Raw genomic sequence first — 25,547 nt, 5'->3', positions numbered from 1 at the left:
TTACTAACATTATTTAACAACAAAAGAACATTTATTAGCGATTATTGCTGGGCAGTGTTGTAAATTCAACATTTCTATGCATACAAAAGAATGTTTTTCAAAAATCTTTGGAAACAATTCTCAGTCCAACTCCAATTTAATGGCAGTATGTTATGCACAAACAAAACACATACCTTATAAAACATACCTTAATTTGCTATCTTGGCCACTCTTAACAAGCAGTTCAGTGAGGAAGTAAAAAGCAGCCGTTGGAAAGTCTGATTTAAATTTTGGGAAAAATAAAAAGTGCAATACCCATAATCCCTCCAATTACCAATTACATGGGAATGACTGCAAACATACACCAATCAGGCATAACACTATGACCACCTTCCTAATATTGTGTTGGTCCCAATTTTGCTGCCAAAACAGCCCTGACCCGTCGAGGCATGGACTCCTCTAGACACCTGAAGGTGTGCTGTGGGATCTGACACCAAGATGTTAGCAGCAGATCCTTTAAGTCCTGTAAGTTGGGTTTGGATTGAGATCTGGGGAATTTGGAGTCAGCACCTCAAACTCGTTGTTGTGCTCCTCAAACGATTCCTGAACCATTTCTGCTTTGTGGCAGGAGCATTATCCTGCTGAAAGAGCCACAGCCACCAGGGAATACCGTTTCCATGAAAGGGTGAACATGGTCTCAACAATGCTTAGGTAGGTGGTACATGTCAAAGTAACATCCACATGGATGGCAGGACCCAAGGTTTCCCAGCAGCAGGACATTGCCCAAAGCATCACACTGCCTCCGCCGGCTTGTCTTCTTCCCATAGTGCATCCTGGTGCCATGTGTTCCCAGGTAAGAGATTCACACGCACCCGGCCATCCACGTGATGTAAAAGAAAACGTGATTCATCAGATCAGGCCTCCTTCTTCCATTGCTCCGTGGTCCAGTTCTGATGCTCACGTGTCACTGTTGGCTCTTTCGGCGGTGGACAGGGGTCAGCATGGGCACCCTGACTGGTCTGCAGCTCTGCAGCTCCATATGCAACAAACTGATGCTCTGTGTATTCTGACACCTTTCTATCAGAACCAGCATTAACTTCTGGAGCAGTTTGAGCTACAGGAGCTCGTCTGTTGGTTCGGACCACACGGCCCAGCCTTCGCTCCCCACGTGCATCAATGAGTTTTGGCCACCCATGACCCTGTTGCCGGGTCACCACTGTTCCTTCCTTGGACACTTTTGATAGATACTGACCACTGCAGACCGGGAACATCCCAAAAGAACTGCAGTTTTGGAGATGCTCTGACCCAGTCGTCTAGCCATCACAATTTGGTCCTTGTCAAACTCGCTCAAATCCTTACGCTTGCCCATTTTTCCTGCTTCTAACATCAACTGAGGACAAAATGTTCTCTTGCTGCCTAATATATCCACCCACTAACAGGTGCCGTGATGAAGAGATGATCAGTGTTGTTCAGTTCACCTGTCAGTGCTCATAATGTTATGTCTGATCAGTGTATATAAAACATTGTGGTAAGAACAACTTCTATGATTGGTGGACCTCACCTAGAGTACCACCCTGAGCATGATTTGGGTGCAACCCATGCTTTCCATTGTTTAAAAACAGTTCAGTGACCCAATGTGAAAGCTAATATAGAGGCTATGCTTTATATTTTCTAAAATGTCTCGTCACTGTACTGTTGTGTAATGGATGATGGATGAGAATCATGGGATACTGGAGAAGTATTATGAAATCAGGAAATTTAGTCAAAACAAACTTTGAATGTTGCTTGGTTTTGGAGCCAATAGCCTCATGGGCAGTGCTCCGACAAGTCCCGAGTTCGTGTCCTGGCTCGTGGACCTTTTTAACCTATCGTTTTTTCTTTATTTTTAGGAATAGAAGAAGAATATGTGGCAACATTCAAAGGTTCAGAATACTTCTGCTATGACCTTTCTCTGAACCCGATCCAAAGCAGCAGCGATGAAATCACTCTGTCCTTCAAAACGCTTCAGAGAAACGGACTGATGCTCCACACGGGAAAATCTGCTGACTATGTCAACCTGGCGCTGAAAAATGGGGCGGTGTCTCTCGTCATAAATTTGGGTTCCGGGGCGTTTGAAGCTCTGGTGGAGCCAGTCAATGGGAAATTTAATGACAATGAATGGCATGATGTGAAAGTAACGCGGAATTTGCGTCAGGTAATAGAGCTTCAGGAGCTAAGAAGGAGAAGAACAATGATTCGGTCAAGATCTCATCATACAAAATGACATTACCATAGAAATAATGGTTACACTTTATTTCAGTGGTCCACTTTAGATATTCTACTAACTGTAAGTAACTTTGCAACCACATGTCAACTAACTCTCATTAGAGTAGGTTAGGGTTAGTAGAATAAGTTGACGTAGTTGCAAAGTTACTTATTGTCAGTAGAATGTCCTTTTGGGAGCATCAAAATAAAGTGTTTTCAAATATTAAGCAGACAGTCTACTAATACTCTAATGACGGCTAGTTGACATGTTGTGCAAAGTTACTTATAATAGAATGTCTAAAGTATCATAGCAATTATTTTGTTTGATGTTATGCAGCTACTAATATGCTTTGTAAAACTAACGTCAATCATGGAATGTGTCATTCTACTAACCGTTTTTTAATGTTTAACAAACTAATTTCCAACATTGATAACCATCATATGTTTATTTTTTGAGTATCAGTCGTTATTTTGTTCACAGTTTTTTTTATTTCCTTTCCCCTCTTATTCCACAAAGCACTCAGGCATTGGACATGCTATGGTAAACAAACTACATTGTTCTGTAGATATTATTCAAATTGTTTGTTATTTTGGGTGTGCCATAAGTTTTCTTTTTCTTTCCTTTATTTGTAAACATCATTTGCACACACACAAAAAAAAACAAAAACAAAAAAAAACTGGGAAAACTGAAAATCTTTGGCTTTTTCTATTTTTCTATTCAATCTTCATTTAGTTTTTTGCCCAGCAGTCTTTTCTCCTATTTCCGTGTCCAGTTCACTTTCAAGTTACCACCATTAGAAGGATCACACTAAACATTTCACACAGCAGTGGTTTGAAACATGTCCTGACAGCCACAGTCAGCTCTATTCCCTATCATTCTGCATGGTCTGCATTGAAAATGCTGTAATAATATATTCACCCATAAGCTATTTGTCTTTGGTTCTTTTTTTTTTTTACTCTAGCCCCTACATGTGCCACTTTTTTAAATGTTTAATTATTATATTTTAATATATGCTCTGTATACATATAAATTCACATAATTTCTGACTTTATTTTTATGTAAATGCACAAAAAGGAAAATTGCATGAGATTTTGATTTCCTGACCAAATTGTGGCACTTCTAAAAATAGTACGCTTTCACTTTTATCCATGTTTCATGTTTTTGTTTTATATAATTTACTTACAATTTCATATACTAACAAGACTATAGTTACTAACACCATTTTTGTGTCTGTCAAACAATTTTAAGTTGCTATGGGGCAATACTAACACTATTGATTCTTTAATAAACCAACACCTAAGTATCAAGTAATTCAAGTTAATTAAGAATTCAAACATATCATGCAATAAATTAAAGAAAAAAGACATAAAAATGGGTTTTAGTCTAAAGGAAATAAAAGAAAAAGGTCAAGGTTCCTGAATTTAACCCTGGTTCCCAGAAGCCCTATAGAATCATTGGCTGATGGCACTGAAGCTCCTCCCATAGGGAGTTACATAACAGCATCCTTTTAAGTGCATACTTGGGTCTATCGCCACAAACCTATGCAGCAGCAATACGACCAGCATGCAGTGTCTTGTTCCCACTCAGGGAACCAGGGTTACATTCAGTAACCTAGATGTTCCCTTTTGTAGGAACTCAACGCTGCATAATGATGCAATGGGAATGATCCACCATCACACCATGCAAACTGTAGATGTAAATACTCAGTCTGTGTGGTAAGAAGATGCTGCAACAGGCAGCACATAAATACTTCTCAGAAAGACAAAGCGTGTGCAGAGGGATCCATATAAAAACCTGACAAAAGTTTGAAGAGAAGACCAAACTGATGCCATACAAAAGTCCAGAAAATAGAGGCTTTAGCAAGGGCCCACACTCAGAAGAATGTGCCTGAATACCCAGAAATGAAAGCAGTCCTTACACCTCATAAGCTTTGGAAATAGCATCCAATAGCCAATGTGAAAGTCTCTGCTTATTGACTGTGGCTCCTCTATTAGGAGCACCAAGAAGCTGCTCAAACACAAGGTTCAGCGTACAGTGTGCATGATGCGAATTTCATCATCAGAAGAGTATGCGCATACTGTATGCACACCACTGGATTTTTGTAACCACACGTACTTGTACGCACAGGTTGCACGTGCATTTAATTTCTTGTGCAGTAATTAGTTTGTCCACCAGGTGGAAACCGTGCCCTGAGGGCATCACTTCACAAGGTAGTCAAAGAAAAACTGCATAATCAGAACAGAGCAGAACACATGCAAGCTACAGTGACAACGGAGGCCTACATAGACGAGAGATTGTGCCAAGAGGTTAGAAAGTACCATCATTTGTACAACTCTAGCATGAAAGAGTACAAAGATGTTTACATGGGTTGTAACTCGTGGCGAGAGATTGCTCAAAACTGTGCACGTGTCGAACACCTGTGTTTGTGTATGAGTCAAATGAAGTATACTTTGCAAGGCTGTGTGTTCGACTGGACATACACTAGCGTACGTGTAAAAAAATGAGGTATACCCAGGGCTTTATGCCATTGACCCATCTGATCAACATAGGAGCGATAACTGGAGAGTCTTTCCTGTTCCTCTGACTCAAACAGGGGAAGAGAAAAGGACTGCAGTGAAATCAATTTTGACAAATCCATACACATAGAACTAACGATAATGCATGAAAAAATAGCTCTCTCAAACAAGGCCAAAGTTAACAGCAGAGCTGTCTTAAGAGAAAGAACTTGTCTGATACAAATGAAAGAGGCTTGAACGGCGGGTACATGACCATCTCCATTAAATGCAGCAACAATCTGGCACAAACAAGTTTGGAAATCCAGATCCTTCCAGCATAGATGTTATGCAGCTCCTTATGGCACCATCAGCCAATGAATTGGTGTGATTCTGTAGAGCTTCAGACCTTGTGACCACTGCTGTGTTCTCCATTGTGTTATTATGCAGCGTTCATTGCATCTTAGTGACTGAAGAAACAGAAATCCAGACAGTAGCAAAGTGGTACCAGTATATAATTTTCCTGTGGCTTGTTCTTTAGGTAACAATATCTGTGGACGGGATACTGACCACCACAGGATATACTCAAGAGGACTACACCATGCTCGGCTCTGATGACTTTTTCTATGTTGGAGGAAGTCCTAGTACAGCTGACCTGCCTGGATCACCTGTTAGCAACAACTTTATGGGTTGCCTGAGGGAGGTAAAGTACCTACTACAAGATATCAGTGCAGAGGAAGCTTTATAAAGCTTAAAGGATTAGTTCACTTTAAAATAAACTTTTCCTGATAATTTCCTCACCCCCATGTCATCCAAGATGTCCATGTCTTTCTTTCTTCAGTGGAAAAGAAATTAAAGTTTTTGATGAAAACATTCCAGGATTTTTCTCCGTATAGTGGACTTCAACGGGCACCAAACAGTTGAAGGTCAAAATTAGTTTCACTGCAGCTTCAAATTGTTCAAAATGATCCCAGATGAGAAATAAGAGTCTTATCTAGTGAAACCATCACTCATTTTCTGAAAAAAATTGAAAATTATAAACGTTTTAACCAGAAATGCTCATCTAGAACTAGCTCTCTTCTTCTTCACCTCTATTAGAATTCCAGCAGTCTAGACACTGCTAAGAGTATTACTGCCCTCCACAGGTCAAAGTTTGAACTAATTTTTATATTCAATTTGCTAGTTCAATAGTATATAAAAATTAGTTCAAACTTTGACCTGTGGAGGGCAGTAATACTCTTAGCAGTGTCTACACTGCTGGAATTCTTATAGCGGTTAGAATTTCTGGTTAAAACTTTTATAATTTTCAATTTTTTTCAGAAAATGAGTGATGGTTTCACTAGATAAGACCCTTATTTCTCATCTGGGATCGTTTTGAACAATTTGAAGCTGCAGTGAAACTAATTTTGACCTTCAACTGTTTGGTGCCCATTAAAGTCCACTATACGGAGAAAAATCCTGGAATGTTTTCATCAAAAACTTGAATTTCTTTTCCACTGAAGAAAGAAAGACATGGACATCTTGGATGACATGGGGGTGAGTAAATTATCAGGAAAAGTTTATTTAAAAGTGAACTAATCCTTTAATAGAAGCTTCTGTTTCTGTTATGCTGATAGATAGATCAATTCATTTTCAAGAGAGAAATAGCCTAAATCGTGTGTTGCAGAACAAAAAATTTCCATTTTACAGATCCATTTCCAGATTACAAAACATTTAGAGCTCTGCTGCTAGAATACTAGCCCATACCAAGCGTTCTGCTCATATCACCCCAATTTTGTTCGATCTCCACTGGCTTCCAGTTGCTTATTGTATTAAATTCAAAATTCTCCTGCTTGCTTTTAAATCTTTGCATGGCTTGGCTCCCTCTTATCTTTGTAACCTGCTCCTCCCCTTCACCCCGACTCGCTCACTGTGTTCCTCTGACTCTGATCTTCTCGTTGTCTCTCGGCATCGCCTCTCTTCAATGGGGGGCAGATCATTCAGTGTTGCACCCAAACTCTGGAATTCTCTCCCCTGCTCACTCTGTTGTGTAAATAATATTTCTGAATTTTAATTATTACTCAAAACTCACTCTTCCTCTGAATGTTATCATCCTTAAATTCTGTTTTGTATTTTGTTGTGCTTGATTTTATTCTGCTGTATGCTGCCCTGTCCATATAATGTTACTCAACTAGTGTTATTCCTTCCTTGTAAAGTGCCCTTAAGCCCTGGAAAGGTGCTATATAAATGAAACGTATTATTATTATTATTATTATTAACAGGTTCAAAGAGCAATTGACCTTGTTAACTACAGTGCTCATTATGGGTTAGAATGGAATTCACTGTAGGAGGAGCTTTGAGGTTCTCCTCACTGTTTTTAAATGAAGTGTTTTCTCCTCCATAGAAAAATGTAATAAAGAAAATGCTTCAAGTATTCATATATCCTAAAGTGGAGGTCATAAACTAAATATGTCATATTAGCTGATTGCATATCTATCATGCATGCATGTGATGTCATTATGTATTGTACTGTTTATTTGTTTATTGTTTATTTGTGCCCATTATGCTAGTAAACACAATATTGTGAGTCATTTGTGGTTGAAAGACTAAAAATACAAGATTACCATCACACTTACCAACAATAAAATCACAGCATTCCTCAATAAAAAGGCTTGTCCCATTATTTAGTAGTGATTGAAGCATGGCTGTTCCATCTTTTCCCAACAATCCTAAATATGTGGCCATGGACTTACTTTGCAATTATACATTTGAACACAATTGTTCTGATTTCATTTTAGTGAAAAAGACACTATGTGCTGCAAATCAATCAATCTTTCCACCAGTTCATGTAAGAGTTCTGCAAACACAGTTTAGATTAGAAGTTTCTCAAATTATTTCTGTTCAACTGACATTGTTATATATTTATAGGTTGTGTATAAAAACAATGACGTTCGGCTGGAGCTGTCCAGACTGGCCTTTAAAGGCGACCCCAGAATGAAGATCCATGGAGTTGTTGCCTTCAAGTGTGAGAATGTTGCCACATTCGATCCCATCACGTTTGAGACACCTGAATCCTTCATCACACTTCTTAAATGGAACACTAAGAAGACCGGTTCTATTTCCTTTGACTTCCGCACCACTGAACCCAATGGACTTCTGCTCTTTAACCACGGGAAACCGAAGCAACAGACCAAAGAGACCAAGAGCCCCCTCACACTGAAGGTGGACTTCTTTGCCATTGAGATGCTGGATGGCCTTTTGTACCTGCTTCTGGATATGGGATCAGGCACAACCAAGACACTGGCCGTGAACAAAAAAGTGAATGATGGAGAGTGGTATCATGTGGATTTCCAGAGGGATGGGAAATCAGGTAACATTTGTTTATGTGATCAAATGACTGCTTAAAGGGTTAGTTCACCCAAAAATGAAATTTCTGTCACCGTCATGCCATTCCACACCCGTAAGACCTTCCTTCTTCTTCAGAACACAAATTAAGATATTTTAGATGAAATCCAATGGCTCAGTGAGGCCTGCATTGCCAGCAATAACACTCCCTTTTTCAATGCCCAGAAAGCTACTAAAAACATATTTAAAACAGCTCATGTGACTACAGTGTGTCAACCTTAATATTATAAAGCGACAAGAATACGCTTTGTGCGCCAAAAATAACAAAATAATGACTTTATTCTACAATATCTAGTGATGGGTGATTTCAAAACACTGCTCCATGAAGCTTCGAAGCTTTACAAATCTACATGCATAAACATATGCACAGACTCATTTTTACTTTATATTCATCAAATAGGAAATTCCATCATTGAACAACTTTTTTAGAATGCACACCATAAAAAGCACAAGAAAAAATACTGCTTTAATAGAAAAATATGAAAGAACTTGGAAAAAGGCCAAATTGCCTTGTGATGTCACGTTGAAAATTAGATTGGGCCTCCAGCTGTGTTTTCCACTCCATCTTGAGAGCTGGTAATTACATAACCTGTTTTGTTACCCTGGCCTCACACTGTGAGAGAAATATGAGTTACACTGTGTTTTTGGTCATTATTTAAACATTTGCAAGAGTTTCTTCTGGATTTAGTGCATAAATCATAATGTTCACATATTGAACACTACAGTTGTTACTGTATATGTTAAATGGCAGTTTGGAAGCTTTCATTGTGAATTGACTGGCTGGGTTTACAAAAGTTCATTAAAATGATACTGTATACCATATCACTGCGCAGAGATTGCCGCTGCGTTAATTAATTCCTAGTGGAGCTGAGCAACATGCTTGCGCTGTGGCTTGTGGGACTGACAGCCGAGTGAAGAAAATGTTGAGAGCGTTGAAAAGTTCAGAAATGCTCAGTGTCAAGAGAAAAACACCAGGCAGCAGCCAATCATTGTGAGGTGCAGGTAGTGACACTTGTCATGGGCAATATGCAAATTGCGCAGGAGTTTCTGCTGGATTTAGTGCACAGATCATATTGTTTATACTGTATATTGGACACTTTGCAATTGTTATTAGAAGAGTTAAAAATGGCAGTTTGGAGGCTTTCATTGTGAGTAGACTGGCTGGGCTAATAAAAGTGTATTAAATTGACATTGGGCATTCAGAAACAGAGATTGCATCTTTCCAACTGTAACCATGTGTATTTAGGATGATCGTGTAAATTCTAGAGGTCTGGGGATCCCCTCATGAGGATTTATTCTGCTTTAAAATGCCATTTTTGGACATGCAATTTAAAGAAAATGACCCTGCCAGACCATATAAATATAATTTCACTTGAAGCAAAAAATCCATCCTTCTGTCCTTTTAAATGTCCGTGTTGAAAGAGCATGTTCAGCTGTTTAGCGAAGCTGATGGTGTAGGGTCTTCCTTCATCTTTAATTTGTAGCTGCTATTCTAATGTTGGCCTGGTAAATTTGTTAGTGATTTTACAGACAGATGGTCATTCCATTACAGGGCACGCAGATACATTCTTAAAGGGTTAGTTCACCCCAAAATTCTGTCATCATTTACTCACCTTCGTGTCATTCCAAACCTGTTAAACTTTCGTTCATCTTAAGAACACAAATGAAGATGTTTTTAATGAAAACTGAGAGCTTTCTGTCCCTCCATTGACAGCCTGTGCAACTACCATTTTCAAGCCCCAGAAAGGTAGTAAAGACATTATAAAAGTAATCCATGTGACTCCAGTGGTTTAACCTCAATTTTATGAAGAGACACAAATGCTTTGTTTGCACAATAAACATAATATATCACTTTATTTACAAAATATTAATATCTATGCATGTTCACGAGAGCACCTCGATGCATGTGTGTTGTGTTGATGCGAGAGCAGATGATGTTGTGTGAACTCATGTTGGAGATTTATATTTTGTAAATATAGTGGTGAATTCTATGTTTTTGTGCAAACAAAGCACTCAAGTCAATTCATCAATTAAAAAAAAAAAAATTCTCGTCCAAACTAAAACTTCGGAAGACGCTTTAATCATCTTACTGTACATGCGTGAATTGTAACAAAAGCTATAATCGCATGTAACAAAAAGTGTATAAAGGTGTATTCAGAGGAAGTGTCACCAGATGCTTTAAATCATTCTCACATTTTTCCCTGACTTTGTTGAATTGCAGGTACTATCTCTATCAACACAATTCGCACACCATACCAAGCCCCAGGAGAAAGTGAGATTCTAGATCTGGATGATAACCTGTATCTAGGAGGACTGCCGGAAAATAAAGCTGATGTGGTGTTTCCTACTGAGGTGTGGACTGCTCTGCTCAATTATGGTTTCGTAGGCTGCATTCGTGACCTGTTCATCAATGGTCAGAGCAAAGATATCCGCCGCATAGCTGAGGTGCAGAAAGCAGCAGGTGTAAAGCCCTCCTGCAGTAAAGAGGCACCGAAGCAGTGTCTCAGTAACCCCTGCCAAAACAATGGAATCTGCAGGGAAGGATGGAACCGTTATGTGTGTGACTGCTCTGGGACGGGCTATCTTGGTCGCTCCTGTGAGAGAGGTAAGGCTGGCACCTGTTTTAAATGCCTAATGCGTCCTATTTCTTATTATATATTGAAGAAACTTTGTATTATAATGTAATTTCATTAGATGGAGGTTTCTTGTTACATTGTTGTTGCTGTTTATGTATGTTTATTTTATCAGAGTTTGTCTTCATTTTCCTTTTCTAACACATTTTATTTTGAAATATATGCAGTTGGTATTCCATCCTTAATTCAATTACACTTTTTCAGCATTTGGAACCACGTATCTGTAAAAAAAAAGAAAAGAAAAAAGATTGCTGATGATTTCACAGTCAGTCTCCGATCACTTTGGTCATGTTTACATGGGACAGGAAGTTTTGTGCGATCCTGTCAAGTTTTTGATTTTCTATGTCCGGATCCTGACATCCATGCTCCGTACACTTTTATCTCTCTTGTGTCACTGAAGCCACTATGCCTATGGGATGAAATTAGTCTCAAAATTATTAACAAATGCTTGCACAATTACCATGAACTTGATAAATGTTGAAAATGTACCTGTCACAGGTGGTTGCAATAAATCCCATGACTCATGATAATGAAACTTAGGGTCTTTAACCCTCTGGAGTCTGAGGCTAATTTGGGGCCCTGGAGAAGTTTTGACATGCCCTGACATTTGTGCTTTTTTCAGTTGTTCATAAACATATAAATGACAAAAGTGCCATTACACTGTATTCAGCACAAACTAGGCTACCATAATATGTGAGGAACATGTATGTACATGTTTGTGTTTTTGAAGGAATAACGTTTATGCGTGGTTATTGAAAAAACAAAAAAATTAAGTCACTGAAATAAGGCCAAAAATATATATTAAATCTGTGTTTACAAGACTTCTGGGTATTGGAGGTTGTAGACTAGAGTTTTTGCTTCAGAATTATGTAAAAATTATAATGCCTACTTGTTCATATAAAACAATATATTGATTTAGTTTTTGCAACACTTTTTGTCAAGAAACACAGAATGCGTAGAGACGTGAATGATCATGAATAATGGCTCATTTACACCTGAGAAGACAAACGAATAGCATAATAATGACCTGAAATGACTTGCATATTAATGAGGCCTTTCAGTCAGGTAGGCTGTGAAAAAAAACCTCTGTAATCATGTCTCAGCTCAATTTAAAATAATGATATTCTATTATATTCTTTAAATATAATGTATTTCTGTGATGCAAAGAGTCTGAATTTGCGTCTGAATAGCGCTGGCTCCGTGGGCTTGGCCGCATTAGCAGATAATGAGCTGAATCACGGATTTCTGACATGGCTCTCTTTTCATACAGATTACATAAACACAGAATTTTTGTTTTCGATATGACCTACACGATTTAAAACCTGACATTTCAACGTGTCTTTAGACATAAGTGTAATTTTTTTGTGATTAGTATTCACTAAGTTACAGTTCATTTTCTGAGAACTATCAGATTAGACTTTGTTCAGAGGGAGAGGAGAGATCACGCATCATTTTAGTTTTCTTTATTTTACAAAAAGCACAACATTTTGTTTTTACTATGAGTGTATACAAATAAAAGAAGATATTCTATAGTTTCAATTGATATATTACTTATGTCTCTATGACAAAGAATTATGAAGTATTTTAAGTCTGTTTTGCTGCACTGTGAAAAAAAAATGCAAAATGCGCCTGCGCCTGCGCGTTTTCAGACCTCAGGGAGTTAATCCAAAATCCAACCAAGAACATGCAGGCGATTACAGGAATAAGCTTAGCATGTAATGCATAGATGACAACAAACATTGAACAAAGGGAACCGGAAACACAGGCTAACAAGAACAGAACCAAACAAAAACCAAGCCGAACTGCAGTGACAAGCAGATGCCGATGGGACTGAGAAACAAGGCAGAGCCAGAGGGAAGGAAGAGCTCAACAGAGCTGAAGTAGTGTAGGGATGAGGCGAAGCTGAAAGCCCAGAAGTCCATGCCGTAAGCAGAGCGATGACTGACCAAGACAAAGCCGGAGGGACGAGGGAGCCTGGTGGAGTGGTTAGGACAACTGTACGAGGTGGAGCTGAGGGGGCGAGGAGCCAAGGTGGAGTCAACTGGTTGACAGTCAGAGGTGGAATGATGGGTTCAACAGCCCGAGGTGGAGCCAGGGGATCCACTTGCCAAGGCGGAGGTGGAGACCAGAAGACCTGAGGCAGATCAGCACAGCAGAGTGAAGTCAACTGAGGAGGAGCCGAGGGACTGAAGGGAGCCAGCGGAGACGGGGCAGAGGAACTGGATGTCTTAGGCAGAGGAGGCAGGAGAGGGAGGCTGGATGGCAGTGACAGGAGACCTTGGGGGATTACCTCTTCCAATTCATCAAGTTATTTTATAGGGACCAGGCACAGCTCACACTCAGCAGTGGGAGTATGGGTGAGGTCCATCCACTGCCCTCATACACATCTAAAATGCCCTCATCACAGGATGTTGTTGCCTGCTAATGCATCTGGTCAGACTTACTTTTGGGATCAAGCTTTGTAGTGATGTTGTGCTCAGGCGTTGACTCTGGCACTGACATCGTTGTGGGCTCGGACTCTGCGTCTGTGGTGGGCTCAGTCTCTATGTATGTGATGGGCATGACTAAGGTCTGGCTGGTCTGGGTCCGGAGTTGGGTTGGCATTGGCCTCCTCCGTGAGTCTGATGGTAAACGGGGACCCACAATTGACCAGCACCCACTCCACAAACTCAGCAAATGTCTGAGGATCATCAAGGACCATCACCGGGCAGGTGTGCCTTTGTTCTCTCATTCACGCTGCCTTGAAAAAAAATAAAACACAGGGAGCAAACAGGAAAGTGTGTAAAGTATGGCAGATTTAAAAAGTCACTTGTGTGGTCCTCAAGGGTTTGATGTTCCTGCTCCAAGCAGAGCAGGCGGACAGCTGGTAAGTCCATTTCATTTTAGGGTTCGTTGTTCTGTCACGGGTGGTTGCAGTAAATCTAATGACGCAGGAGAATGAAACTGTGGCGACCAGGGCGGGCGAGAGCCGCGAGGGAACGGCGCGAGGCCGGTGGCGCGAGTGTTAATGAGCTTCACCTGGGAGGCGCACCGGCCTTGAGTCCCTCACGGAGGAGCTCCGGGAGCATAAAAGGAGGAGCGACTACCGTGGAGGACGAGAGAGGACCAGGCCAGGCCTTTTATGTTTTATTATGTTTGTGTGTAATCATGTCTCAGCGGACCCTCGCGGACGTCTGCCGGCATTACTTTCGTTTTGTTCTTTGTTTATTTTACATTAAAGTTTTGTTGAACGTTCGCCGGTTCCCGCCTCCTTCTTCCCATATCTACTAACCTTGTTACAGAAACAAAAACAGTCTTTAATAAATTCAAACTGCAACAAAGAACATGCAGAAGATCACAGGAATAAGTTTAGCACAACCACATAAAACATAGACAACACCGAACACTGAACAAAGGGAACTTAAATACACAGGGTGGATAATCAACTGAACTAGAAACAGGTGCGTAACATAATCAGTAACCATGGAAACTAACAATGACTGGGAACACAGGCAAACTGGAACAGAACAAAACCAAACCAAAACAAAACTAAACAGAACTAAACAGAACCCTGGATGTACCTTACTATCCACAATCAAATGCCTTTCCCTGTCTATGACATTCAGAATTAAATCAATATGCAGCAATTTGTATAAATAGAGACATATTCGTAAAAACAAATATTTTCTTTTGTATTAGTGTCATAATTTGTGAATAATTTACAGAAAAACCTGAGGTGTTAATGTGGCCACGACATCAAGCAGAATATACCAAATCTTAGCATTCATGAACATGTGTCTCTTATTACAAAATGCTGCACACTGATTTAATATTTAATTTCACAGACACTTCATGAGTTCGTTTCCTCATAAAATCTTTAAGTTAATAAGGTTAAGTGTATTTGGCTTGCTGTCCGCTGTGGAAGGGCTCGAGGAAGCAGCAACTCGAGCTTGGATATACCCCCCCAGGACTAGTAGTGCCTGGAAGAGGAGTACGATAGATGAGATGCTTAAATTATGTGGTGAATCTGGGGAGGTGGAGGGATATCGAAACAACTGATGCCAGAGCAGGGTGAGTAGCTGCTTATATGCTCTGGATGTAATTGAAAGATTAGGGTTCCCTCCTCTTGAGATTATGTTTGAATTTCACTAATTGAAAGATTAGATGGGTTCACTCCTCCCGAAATTATGTTGTGAACTTCACAAGTTGAAGATTCACTTGCAACATTTAACAATATCATGGAATTGTGAGAAATTTTGAGAATAATCTAATCCTATTCTGTGCCACCAAATGTAAACTTTCCTAGTCCCCATCAACCATTGTTACTTATTGTGAATCTCAGCACTTACTGATATTTTTAAGATCATAAGTTGTATCTGTTAACATTAGTTAATGCACAGTGAACTGTCATGAACATGAACATTTTATTGACTAACATGTACAAAGCTAATAAATGCGTGTAAATAAATGTGTTACCAATATTTCTGGAATGTCAGCACTGTGTAAATGCAGGCACACCCATCTTGGCAATTTCTATATTGTTGTGAATTGATGATAAACATTACGGACCTTTTCAGTAGGAAATACTTTAGAGACATATGTCCTGAAAACTACTTATGCTTCTCTTCCACAGATGCCACCATCCTCAGTTACGATGGCAGTAAGTTCATGAAGGTCCAGTTATCTGTAGCTATGCATACAGAGGCTGAAGATGTGTCACTACGCTTCCGATCCCAGCGGGCATATGGTGTTCTCATGGCAACCACTTCTCGAGACTCCGCCGACACCCTGCGTCTGGAGCTGGAGACAAGTCGTGTCCGGCTCACGGTTAATCTAGGTATCAATGCTAAACACATCCTATCACACAACTGTGATCAAATACACACAAACTGTTGCACACACATGACATGCAGCATCACAAACACACACACTGTTGTCTTTTACGGTGGACATGCTCAGAGCCCTTCAATGCTCAGAGTCTGCAGCTCTGTACACACTCAAACACCTCAGCTGTGCTCGGTGTTAAAGGAGAATGCTCTGTGTTGAACAGCACCCCTCAATTTTGCCGTTCCAGTCAGAAAACCACCCGTTTCTCAGAGCATGAAGACTTTGTGCCCTTTCTCTTTCACTTTGTGTAATATATGCACAGGGGAATGCTGTGCACTTTAGAAATCAAAAGTTATCCACATGATTTAGCCATATCTAAAGGCTGATTTAAACCTATGCTGTGACCTACATGACTGTTTGTGTTCATAGTTCTGCACTGAGGTTTCAGCTTCATTCTGCAAGTACTGTATACAGCTAAACCACTAGATTTATTATAAATCAGTTATTAGATCATGTTTACAATCTTTTCTCTACATTTTCGTCTCACAATTCTGACTTTCTTTCTTGCAAATTCAGAGTTTATATCTCACAATTCTGTGGAAGAAAGGGTCAGAATTTCAAAATATACAGCCCTGGGGTCTCATTTATAAAACTGTGCGTAGGATCCCTACTAAAAGTGTACGTACGTGCAAAAGCTAGATTCTGCGTACGCACACAAAAAATCAGATTTATAAAACCATGCGTACGCCAGAACCGGCGCACAAATCACATTATAAATCCCAGTCAGCGGAAGATTGTGCGTACGTGCATCTCCACCCTGTCTCCTCCCCGAAATAACCATATATGGAGCTTACGACGCCTAGTTTTACTATGCATAACCTCATCTGCATATCATTTCCATACACGTTCCCAACCACGTGACACCATGGTTAACACCGTCAAAGGTACAAGACATTGGAAAATATTAGATATGGACTATATGTCATTTGTGCCACACATTATATTGATAAAGATCATCCAATATCCTCTTTATGTTTTAGAATAAATATATCAAAATATCCATAAAAACAAAATTGTATAAAATACTTCAGATAAAGAAAGGTTTTAGGATAGAGTTGATTCATTCATTTCCACTGGCCACATAGTATTTAAATAGTTTTAAACAATTCAAATCAAATTTATGCAGTTTTGCTGATAAGGTGAACATATATTTTAGGAAGTTTATAGGCTATTTTTAGTGGAAACAGATCGGACTACTTATTTATTGCAGTGTAAATACAACTGTCTGACTCGGCGCGTCACTGACAAAGTATTTTAAAAAAGAAAACGTGTAAATCTTACCATTTTCCTCAAATTATATCCTTCAAATGGTAATTGTTTGAAGATCCTTCACACGACATCAACACCTCCTGCAGCTGTGGCTGTACAGTAAGATATGACCTATTCAAACTGGACAACGGACCGTTCGACCACCGAATCCAGCAGTGTCTTCCATAATATCCAAGTTAAGTGTGCATCACTGATCGTCATTCTCGAAAAAATATTTTGTCATAACATCTGCAGTTTAGTTTAAAGAGGAATTATTGTGCTCCCAGCGCTCCTCGCTGTCATAAAGCAGCGTGTCACTGGAAAAGTGATCGAAAGTAGCACATCTACTATCTCAATTCATATCACTTTGTCTCCAGAATGTGCGTACGCACGGCTCAAAGTTTGCTTAAAGGTGCGCACATTCTCCCGTCAAGTTTGTTTTTATAGATCACAACCTTTGCGCGGGAACTGGCGTACGCACGCTTCCAGTCCCGTTTTGTGCGTACGCACGCTTTATAAATGAGACCCCTGGTCAGAATTATTGGCACCCTTGGTAAATATGAACAAAGAAGCCTGTGAAAATAAATCTGCATTGTTAATCCTTTTGACCTTTTATTTAAAAAAACATCACAAAAATCTAATCTCTTATTGAAGAAAAACAATTAAAAATGGGGAAATCACATTATTAAATAAAAGTTTTTCTCTAATACACATTGCCCACAATTAATGGCACCCTTTTATTTCATACTTTCTGCAACCTCATTTTACCAAAATAACAGCTCAGATTCTTCTCCTATAATGCCTGATGAGTTTGGAGAACAACTGACAAGAGATCAGAGATTGTTCCTCCATGCAGAACCTCTCCAGATCCTTCAAATAGTTGTTTGCACATGACGTCATTGCTGTGGCGCGAAATGTGGCTTGAGGGCAGGAAGTGGCCTTTTGAAAATTCGTATTTTAGGAATCGCTATCACAAACTCAAAATTTGTATATTTTGCATCGTTTATGGTTGCTCAAATCGATCAAACCGAGAAACCACAAGGAGCTTTTATCATTTACGTAACTTGTTTTTTAATCTTAAAAGTTGTTGCCTTTAATAGCGTTTTGCGTCTGCTGATACTGAAATGAATATGGATACCTGCTTACCCTTTTTGTTTTTGCAAGTTATGCTCATTCACAAGCTGAGTGAGAGTCGTACTCGCAAATGTAATGTTAATTAATAAACCAAAACAGAATACAAAACTTTAAAAAACACTCAGCAATGTGATTATTTTATTGAGTGACAGGGAGTAGGTTCAATCAGTGAAATTATTAGATTTGCTGTACGGCGTCTTCCTCTTACCTCCTCAACCTGCTTCCCTTAGTGTTTTTACACCATCCAGTTTTTTACCTGAACAATGATGTGAGTTCCTATGGCAATTCTCGATTCTCGATGCGACATTTTTCATCACAACAAACCAGACTAGAACTCAACATAGCATGACGGCAGCTTCACATTCTCCTTTATCTACTGCCTCGATGGCAGGCAAGTCTTTCAATTCAGTCGAAAAATCGTCTTCATAACATAGGGATCACATCCAACATACTGTTTATACTGTATCTACCGCTACAATACGGACTTTCCTCTATGTCTTCCATTCTGTTTCTTAACTTCCTGCCCTCCAGCTGAATTTTGCACATCATCAGAACCACGTGATTGTAAACAAGCTATTCACAGCTCCATGTTGATACACTCTCCTGAACTTTTACCAAGGGAGCCAAAAATACTGACCAGTACTGTATACGGGAGACGGCATGAGGGTAAGTAAATGATGAGAGAATTTGTGTGAACTCTCCCTGATATTTAAACAGAGTCTATAATTCACCTACTGAATTGAGTTTGAGAATTAAATTAAATGATTCAGTGGTTTTACAATGTCAGTTTAGAGCATTTCCTGACATGATGAGCCAGCTCTGGTCTTTGACTGTGTGCAGCCACTTCTCTGCTGAGGTTGATGGTACACTACAGGCTGAGACCTGCTTCTGGTGAACTTGGATGAAATATCTCATTAAATCACTACCTAAAAACAGACATACTGATTTCAGTGGAAACTGGAGAAACATTCCTCCCTACTTTTTATTCAGGGAATTCAATAAACATTTATCTGATCTTTATTTCAGTCCAAAAAGCCACAATCCAATGTACTATTTTAGCACTGGCAAGCAGTTTACCATCCAGTTGTCACAGCCTGACCAATGGTATGATGCTCTATAAAACATGCCACGTGTGTTTTTAAGAACCACAGTAAAATTACACACATTACAGCTAAGAAGGGAAAGAGGGAAAAAAAAATCTATGATTGCAATTGCATTTCCATCCATAGTCAAATACATTTCCATTAGCAGTACAATTCTGTACATATATCATTTCTGAAATGAACAAGGGTGAATGGCATGCATGAGCATCAAGGTCATTGGTATTCTTGTGTCTGTCCCCAGAGAAGTGGGTTATGTGCTTCAGTGTCTGCAGATGTTACTTTGAAGGCAGAATTTACATGTCATTTATTCTTCCCCATCTAGACTGTGAGAGGATAAACTGTACCACGAGTAAGTGACACTTTCTCTTCTTTCATATCTTCCATTTACCAAAGAAATTTTTTTTAACTTGCGCAATGGGAGATTCCAGTGAAAGATGCTTTCTAGCTTAATGTTTGACTAACTAATGCTTGACATGACAAATGACTTATGTTTAGAACATCTATTATTGTGTCAATTGCAGCATTATCTTTAACTCGTTCCCCGCCAGTGTTTTTTAAATTACTGCCAACATTTGTTTTTTATCATTTTCACAAGAATGGCACCTGGAATATTTTCTTGTATGAATATCCCAAAATACAATAAATCAAAAGAAAGAACAGAGCCTCTGCTTAAAAAACAGTTTATTCTAGCTTCATGCATTCTTTTTTTATCAACACTTGAATGTGGGTAAGATTCATAAAAACACTTCTGTTTTTTGTCAAAAACAAAGAGTCCATCAAAACCCCCAAAGCTTCACAGTTGTTTTCTTCATCCTGGGTTCAACAACATTTCATTTAGTAATGTTAAGCAGTTTTGATTTATATGCTGTTTAATGTTTGATGATCGAGTCATTTTACATGTGCATCAGCAATGCTTTTATTGCTTGTTTCTGCCTCTTAAATGTTGAAAATACACTTACCATCCGAATAGGGCTATAGACATACACAGGTTGGTAAATAAAGAATGGTTTTGAAATAGAAAGTGAATGAAATCCCCCTGATTGAACCATCAATCATGAATTTAAGCCTCAAGTTTTTTAAATGGGGATTCCCTGGTGTGTACATTTTCAGGACAGGAATTTCCAGTTTTTGTTGAATTCACAGGGATCTGGTCGAGTCTGGAGTCATGTCTTGGGAAGCCAATGAATTGAGTGATGAGTAGGCTTTGTAATTTGTTTGTTTCATAGGTTTTTAAGCCTTTCTGATTGACCATACTTCAACTGTGTTTTCATCAGTCAGATATCATCTTTAGTTTGGGGTGTAACTCTGTTATCATCCTCCCCTCACGTCAATTGACAATTTTATCACTCTCTTATTAGCCGAGTTGGTTTGCATCAACACAAAGGGCCAAAGGAGTTTTGACCTTGGGATATGAAATGTTTTGTGTTGCTTTTACAAGGCTGGTTCAATCATGTGACAAAACGACTAATCCACATCTACATATCCTCCACAATACATAAGACTTCTCGGTAGGTTCTTCTCTCTGGTTTTATGGCCCAAATGGTCTCTGAATGGATTCAGGGCCTCTATGAAATTCTTACAGATTTGGTTAATCATTACTACCTGGTTAATTCTGAGGTAAAAAAAAAAAAAAAGTAGGTAGGCCTATGACCATAGTTCATGCACAAATTTAAGGAGCTTCAACGATCTTGTGCCACCCTGGTAATTGATGCTGAAAACGACAGACATATTGTCAAAGTGTATCAGCACATATTTGTGTTCCAGCTGATCTGAAATAACACCACATTCAGTTACATACACAGTTACATGTTGTGTATGTATTGGCAGTAGCAAGTCCCGTACTTTCTCTGCAGCAGCAGCAGCAATAACCAACAGCAGCAGCAACGTAACCGATCAATTCTGCCAAAACCAAATATATCATTATTGTAATATCCATTACCATGTCAAACACTCTTAGAGTTGTCATGACTGAAAAGCCTAAAATATATGTATTACTATCTTTAAGTCTTTAAGTCTTTAAATTCTATCTTTACATCAGAAAAATGGTCCCTGGAAGTGCCAGTAAACGGCAAGAGAATGTTTCTAGGCTAGGAACTGTTTTCATGCACAGTATATATATATATATATATATATATATATATATATATATATAATTTTTTTTTTTTTTTTTTTTTTTAACACAATGGGTTTAAAAAACACAATTAGACTTACTAAACAGGTCAAATTAGCATGAAAGTGCAATTCCACAAATGCACCAATGGGAGTGGCAAGTTTTGCGTGTGATCTACTGCCGACGTGCAAATTAAAGAACACAGACGCAGTCAAATCATTTACATAATGACCAACACATTCTACCAAGAGCAGGGCAAATTAGCGTTGGGTCACAAATAAGCTGATGCTCATCAGGTGTGGGTCGACACAGGCGCAACTTGTTACATGTTATATATGGATAACGTCTTCCTCTGGCATTCCAAAGAAATTTTATCGAGTGGAAAATATGTTCTCCCTTCTAACACGCGCTGTCTGTTCTCTGCGGTGTCTCCTCCTAGCAGCAACAATTGCAGCCATGTCACAAAATGGGTTAAGACATGCTTTTTTTTATGGCGCAAATCCCAGTAAATTGAAGAGCGCAAACATGAATAAATTGTGTTGCTTGATTCATTTAAATACTCTCCTCCCATAAATTTACCGTCTGAAAAGGAAACTGCAAAAACAAGTCAGTCCACTCCTTTTCAGACCTAATTTTGCACTGAAATCCTGACTTTTTAACACCAAAAGAGGTTTTGCGTTGGCACAAGCTGTTAGTAAATCTGGCCTAAATTTCCTCACACATATATGCTTATCTCTCAGCATGAGTTTTCCATCTTATAGTTTAAACCAGACCTGTTCCCTCTCAAAAGTTACTCATGCTGCGCTATGGGAAAACATCTTTGTTTGACTGGTTGTGAAGTATGTGTGGCCAACCTGCCAAGATCTTGGCTTAAAAAACCTCTGACGATGACGTCATTGGAATGCTTGCTCGTGAGAGGCTATAGGTGCGCCTTCAGGTTTATTTTCTTTTCAGAGACCGCTCCAGAGCTTGTCTCCAAATTTTCAGATTGTGGGGTTTGCGATTCAATCTGGGAGGTCATCACCACTTAAAAAAGTTAGCACTCCCCACCAAGCCGTGCAGAACAACATCCATGCTGGCAGGGAAGGCGTTTCGGTCAACGGTTCAGGCTGGTGCTTCTCTGCACATTATGGCAGTGTTACAGGCATACCAGGCTGATCTGGTAGGAGACAGTGTGTGTTAAAATGTATTAAGTAGCTCATTCTCAACACCCTCATGACAACACTGTTCCTTCCCCACTACCTTCGGTGTTTTGGGGGGCAATGGTTTACAGTAAAATTTTGAATGTTCTGTTGCTTCCTGCTCTTCCAGGACACAGAACATTTAAAATCCCCCCAACAAGACGAGGAATCGAAATTAACATCCCCCCAACAAGACGAGGTAATTAGTGCCCCTTTCAGAGAAGTTGGCATTGTGGAAACTACTACCAAGTACCTCTCCTTGGATCTTGAAGACAGTAGAAAGGGGTTACAGAATACAGTTTGCACACCGCCTTCCATGTTTCAATGGCGCTGTCCCAACTATGTGAAACCGGATTGGGTGTATTTGCTGTCACAAGAGCTGCAAACTCTTCTGGGCAAAGGGGAACATTGAACATGTTCCCCTTCCAGAGAGAGAGTCACGATTTCACAGTCTGGTAATTTCTGGTTCCCAAAGAAAAATGAGGGGGTTGATTCAGATTTTAGATCTCTGTGGTCTGAACCATTCTCTAAGAACATTCAAGATCTAGATGCTTACTTATGATCAAGATGATTGTGCCTCAGATTCAACACAAATATTGGTTTGTCACAATTGATCTCAATGATGCATATTTTCATATAAATATTCTGTCACAATGCAGGAAGTTTCTGAGGTTCGCTTTCAGGGGTGAAGCATACCAATATCGGTTTCTTCTATTCGGCCTAGCCTAGTCACCCTCTCTGGCACGGCTGTCCCCCGCACATGTTGAGTCCATCTTAAACAGCCTGAGTGAGGTCTAGGCTAGGTCGGGAAATTATTTTCCATCACTTTCAAAGAAGGCAACTGTGTCCACGGCGATACCTTTGGGCCTTCCGCACATGAAACTGTTTCAGTTGTGGCAAAGCCAGGGGATTTCATCCAGGAGCCAATCCCCAGAGGCAAATAAGGTTAAGGGCACATGCCGAGTGCTTCATGCCCTTTCTAAAATCCATGCTTCGTACCATTTCTATGACACCGGTTCCTCATCTTGGGTCCCACTTTAGGCATGTGTTGTTGTCGATGCTAATGACAGATGCTTCCTGCATGGGCTGGGGTGTGGTCATAGATGGCTGTCCAGCCCAATGGATCTGGAGAGGTTGTCATCTCGATTGGCACATCAGTTGCCTAGAATTGATGGCTGTATTTCTGACCCTGAAGTACTTCTTCTAGCAGTTAAGGGGCTACCATGTCCTAGTGTGGGTGGACAACACAATGGTAGTTGCTGAGCAAGCTGCGCCTGTATATGTTTCCACCAATCGCTCTGTTCCCGGGAGTTCTATCCAAAGTCCGTTAACAAGGGTCTTGCCTCTTATTGATGGCGCCTCATTGGCCAACCAGAATTTGATTCTCAAAAATAATATCCCTTCTCAACATCTTGCCCTGGGCGATTCCGAACAGGAGGGACCTTCTGTCTCAGGCACAGGGGACAACGTTTCATCCCTGGCCCGAGCTTTAGAAACTTTCTATTTGGCCCCTGAGGGGGACAAACTGAGGATGCTGGGCTTCCAGCTGATGGCATACAGACTATTCTGAGTGCTAGGTCTCCCTCCACAAGAAGGATCTATGCCTTTAAAGGGTTCATGAGCTGCACTGTTTCATTGTTTTATAATGTTTCCTGGGGTGCACTTATAATGTTAGTATGCTTTTTTACATTTTTATTTATAAATAAAAGGCATTTTTCCTACTCTGATTTTAGCCTTCTGGTTTGAACGCTCTGTTTTAAGGGGCGTGTCTGCTGTGAGACTTAAGTGTAAACGCCCGCTACTGTGATTGGCTGACATATTTGCATATGAAATAGCTAAGTCCCTCGAAAAATTTTAGAACGTTTTTACTATTACAGGTTAACTAGTCGTGAAAAGTGTTGCATTACATTTAGATCTATGGCATTATATTTAGATCGTGGCATGAAAGGTTGCAGTGATGAACATTGTAGCCAATCACAGACATGTTGAGCTCATGAAAGCAGTGATCTCATCATTGCAACTCAATTTCTGTACACTAACAAATGCTTTCATCTTCACTTAAAGTGCAAAAGCGTTTTGCGTGTGTCAGTCACGATAAACTTGCGCTGTTTGATTGACAGTGTCAGGGTGTGCTGCACCAGCGATTGCAAAGGAAGCTTTCTTTGATCGCTTTCTTTATATAATTTAATCACCATCAAATAACATATTATTTTCATCCATCTAAGAGAAACAATGCAAGTTGACTTGTGTCTGTACATGACTGTACATGAATCATTACATATCAGATCAGGCATTAGAATTAATACAATTACTTACATGTTGTTGCATTACTGTCGAGTCCAGGCACTCCACAATATTTTGTAATCCTTAACGGCATGTTTATTGCTTGGTAGCTCGAACTGGTTTAGCACCACGCAGGCCTATGTTACTTAGGCTACCTATTCTATTGCATGTCATGTGCAAATCAGTTGGCGGGGCTAAACAGGCAGTTATGAAGTAGGCGTTGATCTTCTTCTGCAGAGACAGTGCTTGCTGCCCTTTGATGTCATAGATCCCCACTTTGAAAATCCTGTCGTTTGCTGGGTCTGGTGTCAATTAACACTTTTATTGGACTAACAAGGAAGATTTCAGCTCTGAAACTTACAGGATATTCTTATAGTATGATGACCTCTTATATGTCAAAAGCTCAAGGAAAATCTGATTTCTCAGTTCATCACCCCTTTAAATGGGGTGTCTTTGAAAGGTGGTGTACTGCACATTGTGTAGACCCAGTTGACTACCACATTGTTTCAGTGCTGGAGTTTCAGCAGGCACATGCCCCCCTATTCTCAGGGTATTTGTGGCCGCCATATCGGCTTGCCATAACCCTGATTGGTGGGGCTCCAGTCGGGAAGCACCCTCTGATCACTCGCTTCAACCGTGGAGTGAGACAGCTGAGGCCTCCCGCTAGTCGAGATCCCATTTGAACTACTAGAGTCAGTGCCTGACAAGCTTCTGATTGTAAAGATGGATTTTCTTATGGCCATTACTTTGCTAAAGAGAATTGGGGATTTGCAGGCTCTGTCGATTTCGACATCCTGCTTGCCCCTCGTCTGGTCAAAGCTAGTTTGCACCCTCACTCTGACTATCTTCCTTAAGTTCTATTCTCAACCGTGCATCTGGTCGTTCTTGA

At 39.9% G+C, this 25,547-nt stretch overlaps 1 protein-coding gene across 1 annotated transcript in view; it reads left to right on the top strand.

Annotated features, from left to right (window-relative positions):
• Nucleotides 1-25,547, top strand: part of nrxn1b (neurexin 1b) — a 105,841-nt gene that overhangs the window by 18,593 nt on the left and 61,701 nt on the right. The window contains exons 5-11 of the mRNA XM_067386892.1: nt 1,869-2,173; nt 2,741-2,764; nt 5,258-5,419; nt 7,624-8,065; nt 10,322-10,705; nt 15,346-15,549; nt 19,407-19,433. Of these exons, the coding sequence (XP_067242993.1) occupies nt 1,869-2,173; nt 2,741-2,764; nt 5,258-5,419; nt 7,624-8,065; nt 10,322-10,705; nt 15,346-15,549; nt 19,407-19,433 (1,548 nt within the window). The remainder of the gene's footprint in view (nt 1-1,868; nt 2,174-2,740; nt 2,765-5,257; nt 5,420-7,623; nt 8,066-10,321; nt 10,706-15,345; nt 15,550-19,406; nt 19,434-25,547) is intronic.

Source organism: Chanodichthys erythropterus, chromosome 5 (assembly GCF_024489055.1).
Source record: "Chanodichthys erythropterus isolate Z2021 chromosome 5, ASM2448905v1, whole genome shotgun sequence".
NCBI lineage: Eukaryota > Metazoa > Chordata > Actinopteri > Cypriniformes > Xenocyprididae > Chanodichthys > Chanodichthys erythropterus.
This window is presented reverse-complemented; position numbering and strand designations above follow the sequence as displayed.